Source organism: Macrobrachium nipponense, chromosome 29 (assembly GCF_015104395.2).
Source record: "Macrobrachium nipponense isolate FS-2020 chromosome 29, ASM1510439v2, whole genome shotgun sequence".
Taxonomy (NCBI): domain Eukaryota; kingdom Metazoa; phylum Arthropoda; class Malacostraca; order Decapoda; family Palaemonidae; genus Macrobrachium; species Macrobrachium nipponense.
In genome coordinates, this window is record NC_061092.1 from 9,572,030 (window position 1) to 9,586,958 (window position 14,929).

The 14,929-nt window shown below is 38.1% G+C and overlaps 2 protein-coding genes across 3 annotated transcripts in view; one reads left to right on the forward strand and one right to left on the reverse strand.

Moving 5' to 3' along the window:
* LOC135206105 (cholesterol 7-desaturase nvd-like) overlaps positions 1-14,929 on the forward strand; it is a 271,484-nt gene that overhangs the window by 118,957 nt on the left and 137,598 nt on the right. The gene's annotated exons all lie outside the window — the stretch shown is intronic.
* LOC135206011 (transcriptional regulator ATRX homolog) lies at positions 317-5,360 on the reverse strand. The gene is made up of 5 exons (XM_064237181.1): positions 4,975-5,360; positions 4,609-4,749; positions 2,690-2,930; positions 906-1,256; positions 317-763 (listed from the first exon to the last, which is right to left on the reverse strand). The coding sequence occupies exons 1-5, from the start codon at positions 5,358-5,360 to the stop codon at positions 317-319; spliced, it is 1,566 nt and encodes a 521-aa protein (XP_064093251.1).

A 14,929-nucleotide genomic window follows, 5' to 3' on the forward strand; every position in this document is an offset into this window, starting at 1 on the left:
GCTTCGTTTCTTCTTCTTCCTTCTTATTCCTTCTTCTTCTTTTTTCGTCTCTCCACCCTCAGCCAACGTGCTTCTTCTTCTTTATTTTTCTTCTTTATTTCTTCTTTCTTCGTTTTTCGTCTCTTCACCCTCAGCCACTGCTTCGTCTTCTCTGTCTTCTTCTTTCTTCTTCTTTGAGGGGCCTTCTCACCCTCACCACTGCTTCTTCTTCTTCTTCTTCTTATTCTTCTTCTTCTTTTTCGTCTCTGCCTCCTCCATCCACTGCTTCTTCTTCTTCTTCTTCCTTATTCTTCTTCGTCTTTTTCGTCTCTCATCCTCAGCCACTTGCTTCCTTCTTCTTTTTCTTCTTTTCTTTCTTCTTTTTCGTCCTCTCACCCTCAGCCACTGCTTCTTCTCTTATCTTCTTCTTCTTCTTCTTCTTCTTCTTCTTCTTCTTCTTCTTCACACCCTCGCACTGCTTCTTCCTCTTCTTCTTCTTCCTTCTTTCTTCTTGCTTTTCGTCTCTCACCCTCAGCCACTGCTTCTTCCTCTTCTTTTTATTCGTCTTCTTCTTCTTCTTCTTCACGGTCTCCCCCTCAGCCACCTTCTTCTTCCTTCTTCTTATTCTTCTTCTTCTTTTTTCGTCTCTCACCCTCCCAGCCACTGCTTCTTCTTCTTCTTCATTCTTCTCTCCACCCTCAGCCACTCTTCTTCTTCTTCTTCTTCTTCTTCTTCTTCTTCTTTCACCCTTCAGCACTGGCTTCTTCTTCTTTCTTCTTCTTCGCTTTTTCGTTCCTTCACTTCATCCTCAGCCACTGCTCCTTCTTCTTCTTCTTTTTCTTCTTCTTCTTCCTTCGTGCGGCGTCTTCTTTCGTCTCTTTTCACCAGCCATTGCTTCTTCCTTCATCTTCTTCTTCTTCTCTTACTTTTTCGTCTCCTTCAGACACCTCACCACTGCTTCCTCTTCTCTTCTTCTTCTTCTTCTTTTTCGTCTCCTCCCCCTCAGCCACGCTTCTTCTTCTTCCTTCTTCCTTCTTCTTCTTCTTCTTCTTTTTGCGTCCTCTCTCACCCTCAGCATGCTTCTTCTTCTTCTTCTTCTTCTTCTTCTTCTTCCTGCTTCTTCTTCTTTTTCTTTTTTCTCTCTCACCCTCAGGCCACCATGCTCTTCTTCTCTTCTTCTTCTTCTGGTTCTGCTTCTCTTCTTCTTCTTCCTTCTGTTTTCGTTCTTTTCTCACCCTCAGCCCTGCTTCTTCTTCTCTTTCTTTCTTCTTCTTCTTCTTCTTTTTCACGAGATCTTCCCCTTTTTCAGCCACTGCTTCTTCTTCTTCTTATCTTCTTCTTCTTCTTCTTCTTTTTTCGTCTCTTACCCTCAGCCACTGCTTTTCGTTTTCTTCTTCTTCTTCTTTTCTTTTTTTTCGTCTCTTCCCCCTTTCAGCCACTGCTTCTTCTCTTCTTCTTCTTCTTCTTCTTCTTCTCTTCACCCTTCAGCCACTGCTTCTTCTTCTTCCTTCTTTCTTTTTCTTCTTCGTCTTCTTTTCGTCTTCTCAACCCTCAGCCAAACTGCGTTCTTCTTCTTCATTTCATCTTCTTCGTTTTCGTTCTTCTTCACCCTTCAGCCACTGCTTCCTCTTCTTCTTTCTTTCTTATTTCGTCTTCTTATTTTTCGTCTCCTCCCCCACAGCCAACTGCTTCTTCTTCTTCTTCTTCTTCATCTCTCTTTCGTTTCGTCTTCTTCACCCTCAGCCATTGCTTATTCTTCTTCTTCTTCTTCTTCTTTCTTCTTCTTCTTTTTCCGTCTTCTTCACCCTTCAGCCCTGCTTCCTCTTCTTCTTCTTCTTATTCTCTTCTTTCTTTTCGTCTCTCACCCTCGAGCCCTGCTTCTTCTTCTATCTTCCCTTCGTCTTCTTCTTCTTTTTCGTTTCTTCTTCACCCTTCATTCCACTTTTGCTTCTTCTTCTCTTTTCTTATTCTTCTTCTCTTTTTCGTCTCTCTCCCTCATTCCACTGCTTCTTCTCTCTTCTTCTCCCCTTATTCTTCTTCTTTCGTTTTCGGGGGGTGATCTCCACCCTCAGCCGACTGCTTCTTCTTCTTCTTCTTCTTCTCTTCTTTTTCGTCCTCTTTACCCTTTCAGCCCCTTGCATTCTTCTTCTTATCTTCTTCTTCTTCTTTTTCGTCTCTCACCCTCAGCCACTGCGTTATTCTTCTTTCTGCTTCTTCTTCTTCTTCTTCTTCTTTTTTCGTTCTATTCACCTTCAGCCACTTTTTACTTCTTCTTCTTCTTCTTCTTATTCTTTTCGTCTCTCACCTCAGCCACTGCTTCTTCTTCTTCTTCTCTTATGTTTCCATTCTTCTTCTTTTCGTTCTTCTTCACCCTTCAGCCACTTTCTTCTTCTTCTTCTCTTCTTTTTCGTCTCTCACCCTCAGCCACTGCCTTCTTCTTCTTATATTTTTCGTCTTTCTTCACCCTTAGCCACTGTTCTTCTTCTTCTTCTTCTTCTTCTCTTCTTTTCGTCTCTCACCCTTCAGCCACTGTTCTTCTCTTCTTCTTCTTCTTCTTCTTCTTCTTCTTCTTTTTCGTCCTCACACCTCAGCCAACTGCTTCTGTCTTCTTCTTCTTCCTTTCTTCGTCTTCTTTTTCGTCCTCTAACCCTCAGCCACTGCTTCTTCTTCTTCGTCTTCTCTTTTAGTTCTTCTTCGTTCTTCTTCCAACCTTCAGCCACGCTTCTTCTTCTTCTTTTCTCTTTTTTGTCTCTTCACCCTTCAGCACTTCTTTCTTCTTCTTCTTCTTCTTCTTGCTTTCGTCTCTAACCCTCAGCCAATGCTTCTTTCTTCTTCTTCTTCTTCTTCTTCTTTTCTTCTTCTTTTTTCTTCTTCTTCTTCTCTTTTTCGTTCTTCCACTCAGCCACTGCTTCCTTACTGTCGTCTTCTTATTCTTCTTCTTCTTTTTCGTTCTATTCACATTCAGCCCACTTGATTCTTCTTTTCTTCTTCTTCTTCCCTTCTTTTTCGTCTCCTACCCTCAGCACTTCTTTTCTTCGTCTTCTCTTTTTGTCTCTCCAACCCTCAGCCATTGCTTCTTCTTCTTTTATGTTTTCGTTCTTCTTCACCCTTAGACACTGATTCCTTTTCTTATCTTCTCTTCTTCTTCTTTTTCTTTATAGGTCTCTCACCAATCGCCACTGCTCTTCTTCTTCTTTTTCTTCTTCTCGTTCTTCTTCTTTCGATCTCTCACATCCATCCACTGATTTTCTTCTTCTTCTCTCTTCTTCTTCTTCTTATTTTCGTTCTTCTCTTTTCTTACCAAGCCACTGTTATTCTTTTATTCTTCTTCTTCTTCTTCTTCTTTTTCGTCTCTCAACCCTCAGCCACTGCTTCTCTTATTCTTCTTCTTCCATTTTCGTCTTCTTCACCCTCAGCCCACTTCTTCTTATTTCTTCTTCTTTCTTCTTTTTTCGTTCTTCTTCACCATCCGCCACTTGCTTCTTTCTATTCGTCTTCTCTTCTTCTTCTTCTTCTCTCTTTTTCTTCTTCTTCTTCTGCTTTTTACGTCTCCTTCACCCGCAGCCAAATGCTTCTTCTTCGTCTTCTTCTTCTTCTTCTTCTTTTTCGTTCTTCCTTCACCATTCCAGCACTAGTTTATTCCTTCTTCTTCGTTCTTATTCTCTCTTTCTTCTTCTTCTTATTTTCTTTTCGTCTCTCACCCTCAGGCCACTGCTTCCTTCTTCCCTTATTCTTCGCTTCTTCTTCTTCTTTTTCGTCTCTCACCCTTCAGCCACTGCTTCTTCTTCTTCTTCTCTTCTTCTTCTTCTTCTTTTCGTCTCTCAACCCTCAGCCCAACTGCTTCGTATTTTCTTCCTTCCTTTCCTTATGTATCTTCTGCTTTTTCCGTTCTATTCACCTTTTTCAGCCACTGCTCCTGTCTTCTTATTCTTCTTCTTTCTTTTTTTTTTTTTCCCTTTCTTATTCTTCTCTTTTTCGTCCTATCCCCAAACCCCACTTTTTCCCCCAGGACACTACTTCTTCTTCTTCTTCTTCTTCTTTTCTTCTTCTTCTTTCTTCTTTTTTACCTCATTCTTCTTCATTTTATTTTTTTCGTCTCTCACCCTCAGACAACTGCTTCCTTATTCTTCTTTTTCTTATTATTCTTCTTCTTCTTCTTTCACGTCTCGTCACCCTCAGCCACGCTTCTTCTTCTTCTCTTCGTCTTCCTTTTCTTCTTCTTCTTTCTTCTTCTTCTTTGTTTCGTTCTTCTTCACCATTTTCAGCCACTTGCTTCTTCTTCTTCTTATCTTTCTTCTTCTTCTTCTTCTTTTTCGTCTCCACCTCAGACCCCAACCTTTTTGTTTTGCTCCCCTTGCTTCTTTTTTTTATTCTTCTCTTCTTTCTTCTTCTTCTTCTTTTTCGTTCATTCTTTTTCAACCTTAAGCCACTGCCTTCTTCTTATTCTGATTCCATTCTTTTTCGTCTCTCAACCCTCAGCCACTGACTTTTTCTTCCTTACTCTTTCTGCTTTTTCTTCTTCTTCTTCTTTTTCACTTTTAGTCTCTCACCCTCAGCCAACTGCCATTATGTCTTCTTCTTCTTCTTCTTCTTCGTTATTTTCTTACTTTCTTCTTCGTTCTTCTTCACCCTTCAGCCACGGACTTCTTCTTTATCTTTTTCCTTTTCTTATTCTTCTTTTTCGTCTTATCACCCTCAGCACTGTGGCCCTTTTCTTCTTCTTCTTCTTCTTCTTCTTCTTCTTCTTGTTTCTTTTCGTTCTTCTTCACCCTTCAGCCAATGCTTCTTCTTCTTTTCATTCTCTTCTTAATTCTTATTCTTCTTTTTCGTCTCTCACCCTGCAGACAACTGCTTCCTCTTCTTCTTCTTTTCTTTTCTTCTGTATTCTTCTTCTTCTTCTTACTTCTTCTTCTTTTCGTAATCTTCACCCTCAGCCAACTGGCTTTCTTCTTCTTATCTTCTTCTTCTTCTTCTTCTTTTTCGTCTCTACCTCACCAAGGCTCCTTCTTCTTCTTCTTCTTATCTTTTCTTATTACTTTTTCGTCTTCTTCACCATTTTCAAGCCACTGCTTTTTCTTCTTATTCATCTTCTTCTTATTATTCTTATTCTTCGTTTCTCTCACCTCCCAGTCACCTGATTTTCTTCTTCTTCTGGTCTTCGTCCTTATTCTTTTTCGTCTCTTGACCCCAGCCACAGTTACTTTTTTTTCTTCTTCTTCTTCATTCTTCTTCTTCGTCTCACCCTTAGCACTGCCTTCTTCTTCTTCTCTTCTTCTTCTTCTTCTTCTTCTTCTCTTCTTTTTCGTTCTCTCACCCTCCCCCAAGGCCACTGTTCTTCTTCTTCTTCTTATTCTCTTCTTCTTCTCTTCTTCTTTAGTCATCTCACCTTCATTGCCAACTGCTTCTTCTTCGTTCTTCCTTCTTCTTCTTCTTCTTTTTCGTCTCTCACCTTCAGCAACTTGCTTTTTCTTCTCTTCTTCTTTTCTTCATTTCTTCTTCTTTTTCTCCTTCTTCTTCTTTTTCGTTCCTCTCAATCCTCAGCCACTGCTTCTTCTTCTTCTTATTCTTCTTTCTTCTTATTCTTCTTATTTTCGTCTCTCACCCTTCAGCCAACTTGCTTGTTCTCTTCTTCTTCTTCTTCTTCTTTCTTCTTCTTCCTTCTTCTTCTTCTTCTTTTTAATTTTCGGTCTCTCAACCCTCAAGCCACTGCTTCTTCTTCTTCTTTTTCTTCTTTCGTTCTTCTTCACCCTTCAGCCACGCTTCTTCTTCTTCTTCTTCTTCTTCTTATTATTCTTATTATTCTTTTTCGTTCTCTCCACCCTCAATGCCCACTGCTTCCTCTTCTTCTCTTCTTCTTCTTTTTCTTTTCGTTCTTCTTCACACTTAGCCACTGCTTTTTCTTCTTCTTCTTCTTCTTACTTCTTCTTTTTTCTTCTCTTCTCTTTTCGTCTTCCACCCTTCAGCCATGCTTCTTCTTCTTTTCTTCGTCTTCTTGCATCTTCTGTCTTTTTCGGCTCATCAAACCCTCAGCCAACTGCTCTTCTTACTTCTTCTTCTTCTTCTTCCCCCTTCATTTTATTCTGGTTCGCGTTCATTCTTCACCCTTTTTCAGCCACTGCTTCTTCTTATTCTTCTTCTTCTATTCTTTTTCTTCTCTTTTGCGTCTCTCACACCCTCAGCCATTGCTTCTTCTTCTTCTATTCTTCTTCTTCTTCTCTTCTCTTCTTCTTCTTCTTCTTATTCTTCTTCTTCTTTTCGTCTTTTTCTTCACCCTTTTCAGCCCCTGCTTCACTTCCTTCTTCATTCTTTTCTTCTTCTTCTTTTCTTTTTCGTCTCCTCACCCTCAGCCCACTGCTTTTTCTTCTCCTTCCTCTTCTTCTGGCTTTTTCATTCTTTTTCTTTTTCTTTTCTTCGTTCTTCCTTCTTTTCGTCTCTCACCCTCAGCCACTGCTTCTTCTTCTTCTTCTTTTCTTCTTCTTATTCTTCTTCTTTTCGTTCTTCTTCACCATCAGCCACTTGCTTCTTCTTTTTCTTCTTTATTCTTCATTTCTTGCTTTTTCGTTCTATTCACCCTTTTCAGCCACTGCTATTCTTCTTCTTCTTCTTCTTCTTCTCTTCTTCTTTTTTCTTCTATCTCAAACCCTCCAAGCCACTGCTTCTCTTCTTCCTCTTCTTTCTCTCTTTCTTCTTCTTTTTCTTCTTCTTTCTTTTTCATTCTTCTTCACCAGCAGCCACTGATTATTCTTCTTATTCTTCTTCTTTTTCTTCTTCTTCATCTTCTTTTTCGTCTCTCACCACCGTGCAGCCACTGCTTCTTCTTCTTCTTCTTCTTCTTCTTCTTCTTCTTCTCGTCTCTCACCCTCAGCCACTGCTTCTTCTTCTTCTTCTTCTTCTTCTTCTTCTTCTTCTTCTTCTTCTTCTTTTTCGTCTCTCACCCTCAGCACTGCTTCTTCTTCTTCTTCTTCTTCTTCTTCTTCCTTCTTCTTCTTCGTTTTTCTCTCACCCTCCAGCCACTGCTTCTTCTTCTTCTTCTTCTTCTTCTTCTTCTTCTTCTTTTTCGTCTCTCACCCTCAGCCACTGCTTCTTCTTCTTCTTCTTCTTCTTCTTCTTTTTCGTCTCTCACCCTCAGCCACTGCTTCTCTTCTTCTTCTTCTTCTTCTTCTTCTTCTTCTTCTTCTCCTTCTTTTTCGTTCTTATCACCCTCAGGCCACTGCTTCTTCTTCTTCTTCTTCTTCTTCTTCTTTTTCGTCTCTCACCCTCAGCCACTGCTTTTCTTCTTCTTCTTCTTCTTCTTCTTCTTCTTCTTCTTCTTTTTCGTCTCTCCACCCTCATCTTCTTCTTCTTCTTCTTCTTCTTCTTCTTCTTCTTCTTCTTTTTCGTCTCTCACCCTCAGCCACTGCTTCTTCTTCTTCTTCTTCTTTTTCGTCTCTCACCCTCAGCCACTGCTTTTTCTTCTTCTTCTTCTTCTTCTTCTTCTTCTTCTTCTTCTTCTTCTTCTTCTTCTTCTTCTTTTTCGTCTCTCACCCTCAGCCACTGCTTCTTCTTCTTCTTCTTCTTCTTCTTCTTCTTCTTCTTTTTCGTCTCTCACCCTCAGCCACTGCTTCTTCTTCTTCTTCTTCTTCTTCTTCTTCTTCTTCGTCTCTCACCCTCAGCCACTGCTTCTTCTTCTTCTTCTTCTTCTTCTTCTTCTTCTTCTTTCTTTTTCGTCTCTCACCCTCAGCCACTGCTTCTTCTTCTTCTTCTTCTTCTTCTTCTTCTTCTTCTTCTTCTTTTTCGTCTCTCACCCTCAGCCACTGCTTTTTCTTCTTCTTCTTCTTCTTCTCTTTTTCTTCTTCTTCTTCTTTCTTTTTCGTCTTCTTCACCCTCAGCCACGCTTCTTGTTCTTCGTTCTTCTTCTTCTTCTTCTTCTTTCGTACTTCTTCGTTCTCTTTCACCCTCAGCCGACTGCTTTTTTCTTCTTCTTCTTCTTCTTCTTCTTCTTCTTCTTCTTCTTCTCTCACCCTCAGCCACTGCTTCTTCTTCTTCTTCTCTTTTTCTTCTTCTTCTTCTCTTCTTTATCGTCTCTCACCCTCAGCCACTGCTTCTTCTTCGTCTTTCTCTTCTTCTTTTTCGTCTTCTCACCCTCAGCCCTAACTGTTCTTCTTTTTTCTTCTTCTTCTTCATTCTTCTTCTTTCTTTCTTCTTCTTTTTCTTCTTCTTCTTCTTTTTCGTCTCTGCACCCTCAGCCACTGCCCTTTTTTCTTCTTTTTCTTTTCTTCTTCTTATTCTTCTTCTTTTTTCGTCTTCTTCACCCTTCATCACTGCTTCTTCTTCGGTTCATTCTTCTTTTTTCTTCTTCTTCTCTTATTTTTCGTCTTCTTTCTTCTTCTTCTTTTTAGTCTCTCACCCTCATCCACTGCTTTTTTCGTTTTTCTTCTTCTCTTTTATTCTTCTTCTTCTTCTTCTTCTTCTTCTTCTTCTTCTCTCCCCCTCAGCCACTGCTTCTTCTTCTTCTTCTTCTTTTTCTTCTTCTTCTTCTTCTTCTTCTTCTTCTTCTTCTTTTTTCTTTTTTGTGCGTCTCGCACCCTCAGCCACTGCTTGCTTCTTCTTTTCTTCTTCTTCTTCTTCTTCTTCTTCTCTCTCGCTCTCACCCTAGCCACTGCTTTCTTCTCTTCTTCTTCTTCTTCTTCTTCTTCTTCTTCTTCTTCTTTTTCGTCTCTCACCCTCAGCCACTGCTTTTTCTTCTTCTTCTTCTTCTTCTTCTTCTTCTTCTTCTTCTTCTTCTTCTTCTTTTCGTACCTACTCACTGCACGCCTCCTCATCTGCTTCTTATTCTTCTTCTTCTTCTTGCTTCTTCTTCTTTTCTCTTCTTCTTCTTCTTCTTTTTCGTCTCTCACCCTCAGCCACTGCTTTTTCTTTTCTTCTTCTTCTTCTTCTTCTTCTTCTTCTTCTTCTTCTTCTTCTTCTTCTTCTTCTTTTTCGTCTCTCACCCTCAGCCACTGCTTCTTCTTCTTCTTCTTCTTCTTCTTCTTCTTCTTCTTCTCTTCTTTCGTCTCTCACCCTCAGCCACTGCTTCTTCTTCTTCTTCTTCTTCTTCTTCTTCTTCTTCTTTTTCGTCTCTCACCCTCAGCCACTGCTTTTTCTTCTTCTTCTTCTTCTTCTTCTTTTTCTTCTTCTTCTTTTTCGTCTCTCACCCTCAGCCACTTCTTCTTCTTCTTCTTCTTCTTCTTCTTTTTCGTCTCTCACCCTCAGCCGCTACTGCTTCTTCTTCTCTTCTTCTTTTACTTCTTCTTCTTCTTCTTCTTCGTTCCTCTTCACTCCCCAGCCACTGCTTCTTCTTCTTCTTCTTCTTCTTCTTCTTCTTCTTCTTTTTCGTCTCTCACCCTCAGCCACTGCTTCTTCTTCTTCTTCTTCTTCTTCTTCTTCTTCTTTTTCGTCTCTCACCCTCAGCCACTGCTTCTTCTTCTTCTTTTCTCTCTTCTTCGTTCTTTTTCGTCTCACCCTCGCACCCTCAGCCACTTCTTCTTCTTCTTCTTCTTCTCTTCTTCTTCTTCTTCTTCTTTTTTCGTCTCTCACCCTTCAGCCACTGCTTCTTCTTCTTCGTTCTTCATTATTCTTCTTCTTCTTCTTTTTTCGTCTCTCACCCATCAGGCCACTGCTTCTTCTTCTTCTTCTTGGCTTCTTCTTCTTCTTCTTCTCTTCTTCTTCTTCGTCGTCTCACCCTCAGCCACTGCTTCTTCTTCTTATTCTCTTCTTCCTTTTTCGTCTTCTCACCCTCAGCAGTGCTTCCTTCTTCTTCTTCTTTCTTATTCTTCTTCTGCTTTTTCGTCTCTCACCCTCAGCCACTTGCTTCTTCTTATTTTTGCTTCTACTTATTCTTCTTCATTCTTTTTTCAGTCTCCTCCACCCTCAGCCACTGCTTCTCTTCTTTTCTCTTCTTCTTCTTGCGTTCTTCTTCTTCTTCTTTTCTTTTTTTTTCGTCTCTCACCCTCAGCCCACTGCTTCTCTTCTTCTTCTTCTTATTCTTCTTCTTTCGTCCTTCTGTTTTTCGTCTCTCACCTCAGCCACTGCTTCTTATTCCTTCTTCTTATTCTTCTTCTTCTTCTTCTTCTTCTTCTCCTTCTCTTCTTCATTTTCGTCTCTCACCCTCAGCACTGCTTCTTCTTCTTCTTCTTCTTCTTCTTATTCTTCTTCTTCTTCTTCTTTTCGTCTCTCACCCTCTTACCTTACAGACCTTACATCTTGTTCGGGTTGCCCCAGGTCCCTCAGTGTGAGGCACCTCTAATGCTTACCAGAGAGTTGCTAGTACATCTTCCGGTATATTTTGCATCTTCCAATCTTGGATGGTCTGGGATGCAGTTTAGATATTTGTCGAGCTTATTCTTAAACACATCTACGCTCACTCATGATATATTCCTCAGATGAGCTGGCAACGCATTGAATAGACGCTGCATTATCGATGCTGTTGCGTAGTGGATTAATGTCCTGTGTGCTTTCCTTATGTTTCCTGGTATTTGTTTTGGGCACTATTAATCTACCTCTGCTTGCTCTTTCTGATATTTTAGTTCCATGATATTTTCTGCTATTCCTTCTATCTGTTTCCATGCCTGAATTATCATGTAGCGTTCTCTTCTCCTTTCTAGACTATATAATTTAAGAATGTAGTCTTTCCCAGTAGTCTAGGTCCTTAACTTCTTCTATTCTAGCTGTAAAGGACCTTTGTACACTCTCTATTTGTGCAATATCCTTTTGATAGTGTGGGTACCATATCATATTACAATATTCAAGTGGACTACGAACATATGTTTTATAAAGCATAATCATGTGTTCAGCTTTTCTTGTTTTGAAGTGCCGTAACAACATTCCCATTTTGCTTTACATTTTGCCAACAGAGTTGCTATTTGATCATTGCATAACATGTTCCTATTCATCATCACACCAAGGTCTTTAACTGCTTCCTTATTTGTGATGGTCTCATTATTAGGTCCCTTATATGCATATAGCTTTCTTTCTCTGTCTCCATAATTTATTGATTCAAATTTATCAGAGTTAAATACATCCTATTTACCTCTGCCCAATCATATACTTTGTTAAGGTCTCTTTGTAGAGCGTTTCCTATCTTCATCACAAGTAATTTCTCTACTTCATTGTGTCATCTGCGAAACTACTCACTACCGAATCCTTCACATTATTGTCTATGTCTTCAATCATAATAACAAACAGTATTGCAGCTAACACCGTACCTTGCGGCACACCGGATATTACCTTGACTTCATCCGATTTCTCGTCGTTTGCAATAACTATCTGTTTTCTGTTGTGTAAAAATTCTTTTAACCATCTTCCTACTTTATCCACGATATTGTGTTTTCTAATTTTCTTCGCTAATATATTATGGTCTACTTTATCAAAAGCTTTTGCAAAGTCTAAATAAACCACATCTGTTTCATTTCCGCTTTTCATATTTTGAATATGTTCTCACGGTGGACTAACAGTTGGGTTTGTGTACTTTTTCCGGGTACGAAACCATGTTGTCCTTTATTAAACAAATTATTTTTTATTAAATGTTTCATAATATTTTTCTTCATTACCCTTTCATACACTTTCATAATATGTGATGTTAGACTCACAGGCCTATAATTACTTGCCTCTAGTCTTGATCCACTTTTGAAAGTAGGGGTAATATATGCTAATTTGTGCTCATCATAAATCTTGCCTGTATCTACACTTTGTCTTAATAATATTGCAAGTGGCTTTGCGATAGAATGAACTACTTTCTTTAACAAAATAGCAGGAATTCCATCAGGCCCTGCAGCAGCTCCATTTTTAATTTCATTAATAGCCTGCACAATATCAGCTTCATTAATATCTATGTCAGCTAAATATTCACTATTTTCATCCCTTACTTCTATATCATTATCTTCATTATCTATTCTAGGGGTGAATTCTCTCTTATATCGTTCTGCCAGTATGTTGCAAATTTCCTTTTTTTCATTCGTTAATCTCCCTTCAATTCTCAGAGGGCCTATTTCTATTCTTCTTTTATTCATCTTCTTCGCATATGAGTATAATAGCTTGGGGTTTTGCTTGATATTTAATAGGGTTTTTTTCTTCCAAGTCCCGTTTTTCAATTTCTTTTGATTGTATAATCTTTTGTTCTGCATTTTCTATCTTACTTTTAGTCTATAAACTTTCCATGCATTTTTTTCTTTTGCAAGACCTTTTTTCCACTTTCTGATTTTCTGGAACAAGATCCTTCTGTCTCTTGGTATGCATGAATGATGTTTACTTTTCTTCTTCGGTATATATTTTTCCACTATTTTCTCCAATATTTTATATAATATCTCCGTATTTACCCTTATGTCATCACTTACGAAAATGTTATCCCAATCTTTGTTTAATTCTTCATTAATTTCTGACCATTTTATATTTTTACTGTAGAAGTTGTATTTTCCATATCCTTCCCACTTTTTCATTTCTTGCTTATCTCTATTTTCACTTGCTTTGGAATGAACTGTTAATTCTATGACATTATGGTCTGAAATATTCGCATTATAAACTATTATTTCTTTAACATAATTCATCTCGTTCACAAATACTAGTTCTAAAGTATTTTTCTTTTCCTTTCTTGTTGGCAGGTGATTTATTTGTTGAATGTTGTTATTCTAGTAGCATATCTAATAGCTTTTCAAATTGCCTCTTATCTTCTGCACTACTATTACTCTCTTTTTTATATGTATAAGTACAACCACAATCTCCTATTCGTTCTTTCCATTCTACGAAAGGAAAGTTGAAGTCACCAGATAGGAGAATAGTCCAGTCCTTGTGATTTCTACATATATCATCCAATTTTCAATTATTAAGTCAAACTCTTTAGTATTAGGAGGTCTATATATTACTATGTTCATCAATTTTTCAGATTCAAATTCTACCGCTATTAGTTAACATTCTGAGTTACTATATTTCTCATATATTTTTTCCTTGTTTTTTGTCTTTCCCATATATTGCGGTTCCCCTTGATTCCTATTTTTTCTATCTGATCTATAAGTTTGGAACCCTTTTATTTGATCATCATTCCCAGTCTCTTGGGAATACCAGGTTTCACTTATATTCATTTATACTATTTTTCTTTTCATTTTGGGTTAGTTCTTCTAAGTACTCTATTTTTCTTTTGAGTTACTCGTAACTAAACCCTGCGCATTCATCACTATGATGGTTTGCGTGTTTTCTCCTTCTTATTTAATACTGGTAGTAATAAGGATATTTTTCCCATGTCTCTTTCCTGTTCTGGTATGTTGTTCTTTTTTTCATTTCCAGAAATTCTGACATTAAAAAATCCAACTTTTCCATAATATTTGATCTTCCTCATCATAATTATTCCACTTTTGTGTCTGAATCTGCAATTTTCTCCTTGTTTCTGCAATATCCTCTTGCATAATAAATACAGTTATTATCTCTTGAGTAGAATTTCGGAGCTGATGCTTTGAAATTTTTGCTGACACTCTGCAATATCTCATTGGTGGTTTGCTTTTCTCTTTTACCTGATATTCTTGATTTCTCTCTTTATTTGTTTCTTTCTTATTTTGGATTTTATTACTTGGTTGGTTATTTATTTGATTATGATTCATGGCTACAGGGTGCATATATTTGCATTTTTTGTCGAACTTACATCCTTTTCCTTCTTTTAGGTTTTTACATATTTTTGGATGCAGATCTCTGCAACTCATCCCCATATCCATCTAAGTATGCACATTTACCATATATTTCATAGTTTGACATATCTTAGGATGTTTGTAGTAACATCTTTCTCCAAATCTGCAATTCCCTCTTTTCAAAAGGTTGCAGATTTTGTTTCTTGTCTATTTTTTTCCTCTTTCCCGTCATTGTATAGATCTGGGTAGAGCCTCTTCGGCGATTTGCTTTTCTGTTGTCATATCGTAATTTATTTCTTCGTAGGTATGCTGCTTTATTGCCTCATATGTAGTATCAATGAGTATCTCTGCATCCATACTTTTATCTGTTCTTTGTTTTCCTATTTTTTTTTCTGTCATTTCATTTTTGTTTACTTCTCTTCCGTTTTCCTCTTCTTCTTTTTCTTCTTTCTTCTTCCTCTTCTCTTCTTCTTCATCCTCAACTATTTGTACATTCAATCTTGATTTAATAACATTGTCTATCCATGATAGACATGTTGAACAAAAAATTCTTGTATCTTTTCTCAAATCTTGTATTACCTCAGCACACTGTGGATGGGTCGGAATGTTGCATGCAGCACATTTTCTGATTAGGTTTTGTGGATTGACTATGCTATACCAAACCTTACACAGTTTGCATGCTTTTGGCATTCTTTTTCCTAATTGCATCAATTAGGATATTCACAAGATTCACCTTATTCATTTTCTTTGTCGGAATATGTTGGTTTATGTATATTTTCTTTATGAGTCTCTTGACCACTTGGATTTTATTTGGAACTTCTTCAATTATTTTCAAGATGTTTTCATTAGATTTGTTCCAGTTTGTAGGATTATATCCTTCTAATATATCTATGAATGCTTTTTGTATCTTTTTGGTTAGGACTGTTGCTGATTTCATAGATGAGAAATGCCAGTTCCCTTCCTGCTACCTCATCGTATTGCGAATCTGCTAAACACGCCAAATTACGCCACCTCTTCCCGCAGTTGGAACTTACTGCCATCTTGTTCTGATTTATAGTATTACACTTGATAAAACTAACTTAGAAGACGCTTTATCCTACTATTTTCACACTAATCTTATCACCGATAGTTCACGAACACTTCTAGATATTTCTCAAATTCTAGTCGTATGTTAAACTTGTGATATCTGTTGATTAATCTGACTTCACGCGGGTACGACTCACCAAGCAAGATGGCTACTTCTTCTTCTTCTTCTTCTTCTATTCTTCTTCTTCTTTTTCGGTCTCTCACCCCTTCACCACTGCTTCTTCTTATTCTTCTTC

Bases quoted from the DNA above. Each gene is read 5' to 3' on its own strand.
- LOC135206011 (XM_064237181.1), bottom strand. From the start codon at position 5,360: ATGACTAAAGAAGAAGAGAAGAAGAAGAGAATAAGAAGAAGAAGAAGA. The intron at 1,257-2,689 runs GTTGGAAGAAGA...GTGAAAAAGAAG, and splicing joins AAGAAGAAGCGTGGCTGAAG to AAGAAGAAGAAGAAAGAAAG. The intron at 764-905 runs GTAAGAGAAGAA...GGAACGAAAAAG, and splicing joins TGTCTGAAGGAGACGAAAAA to CGAAGAAGAAGAAAGAAGAA.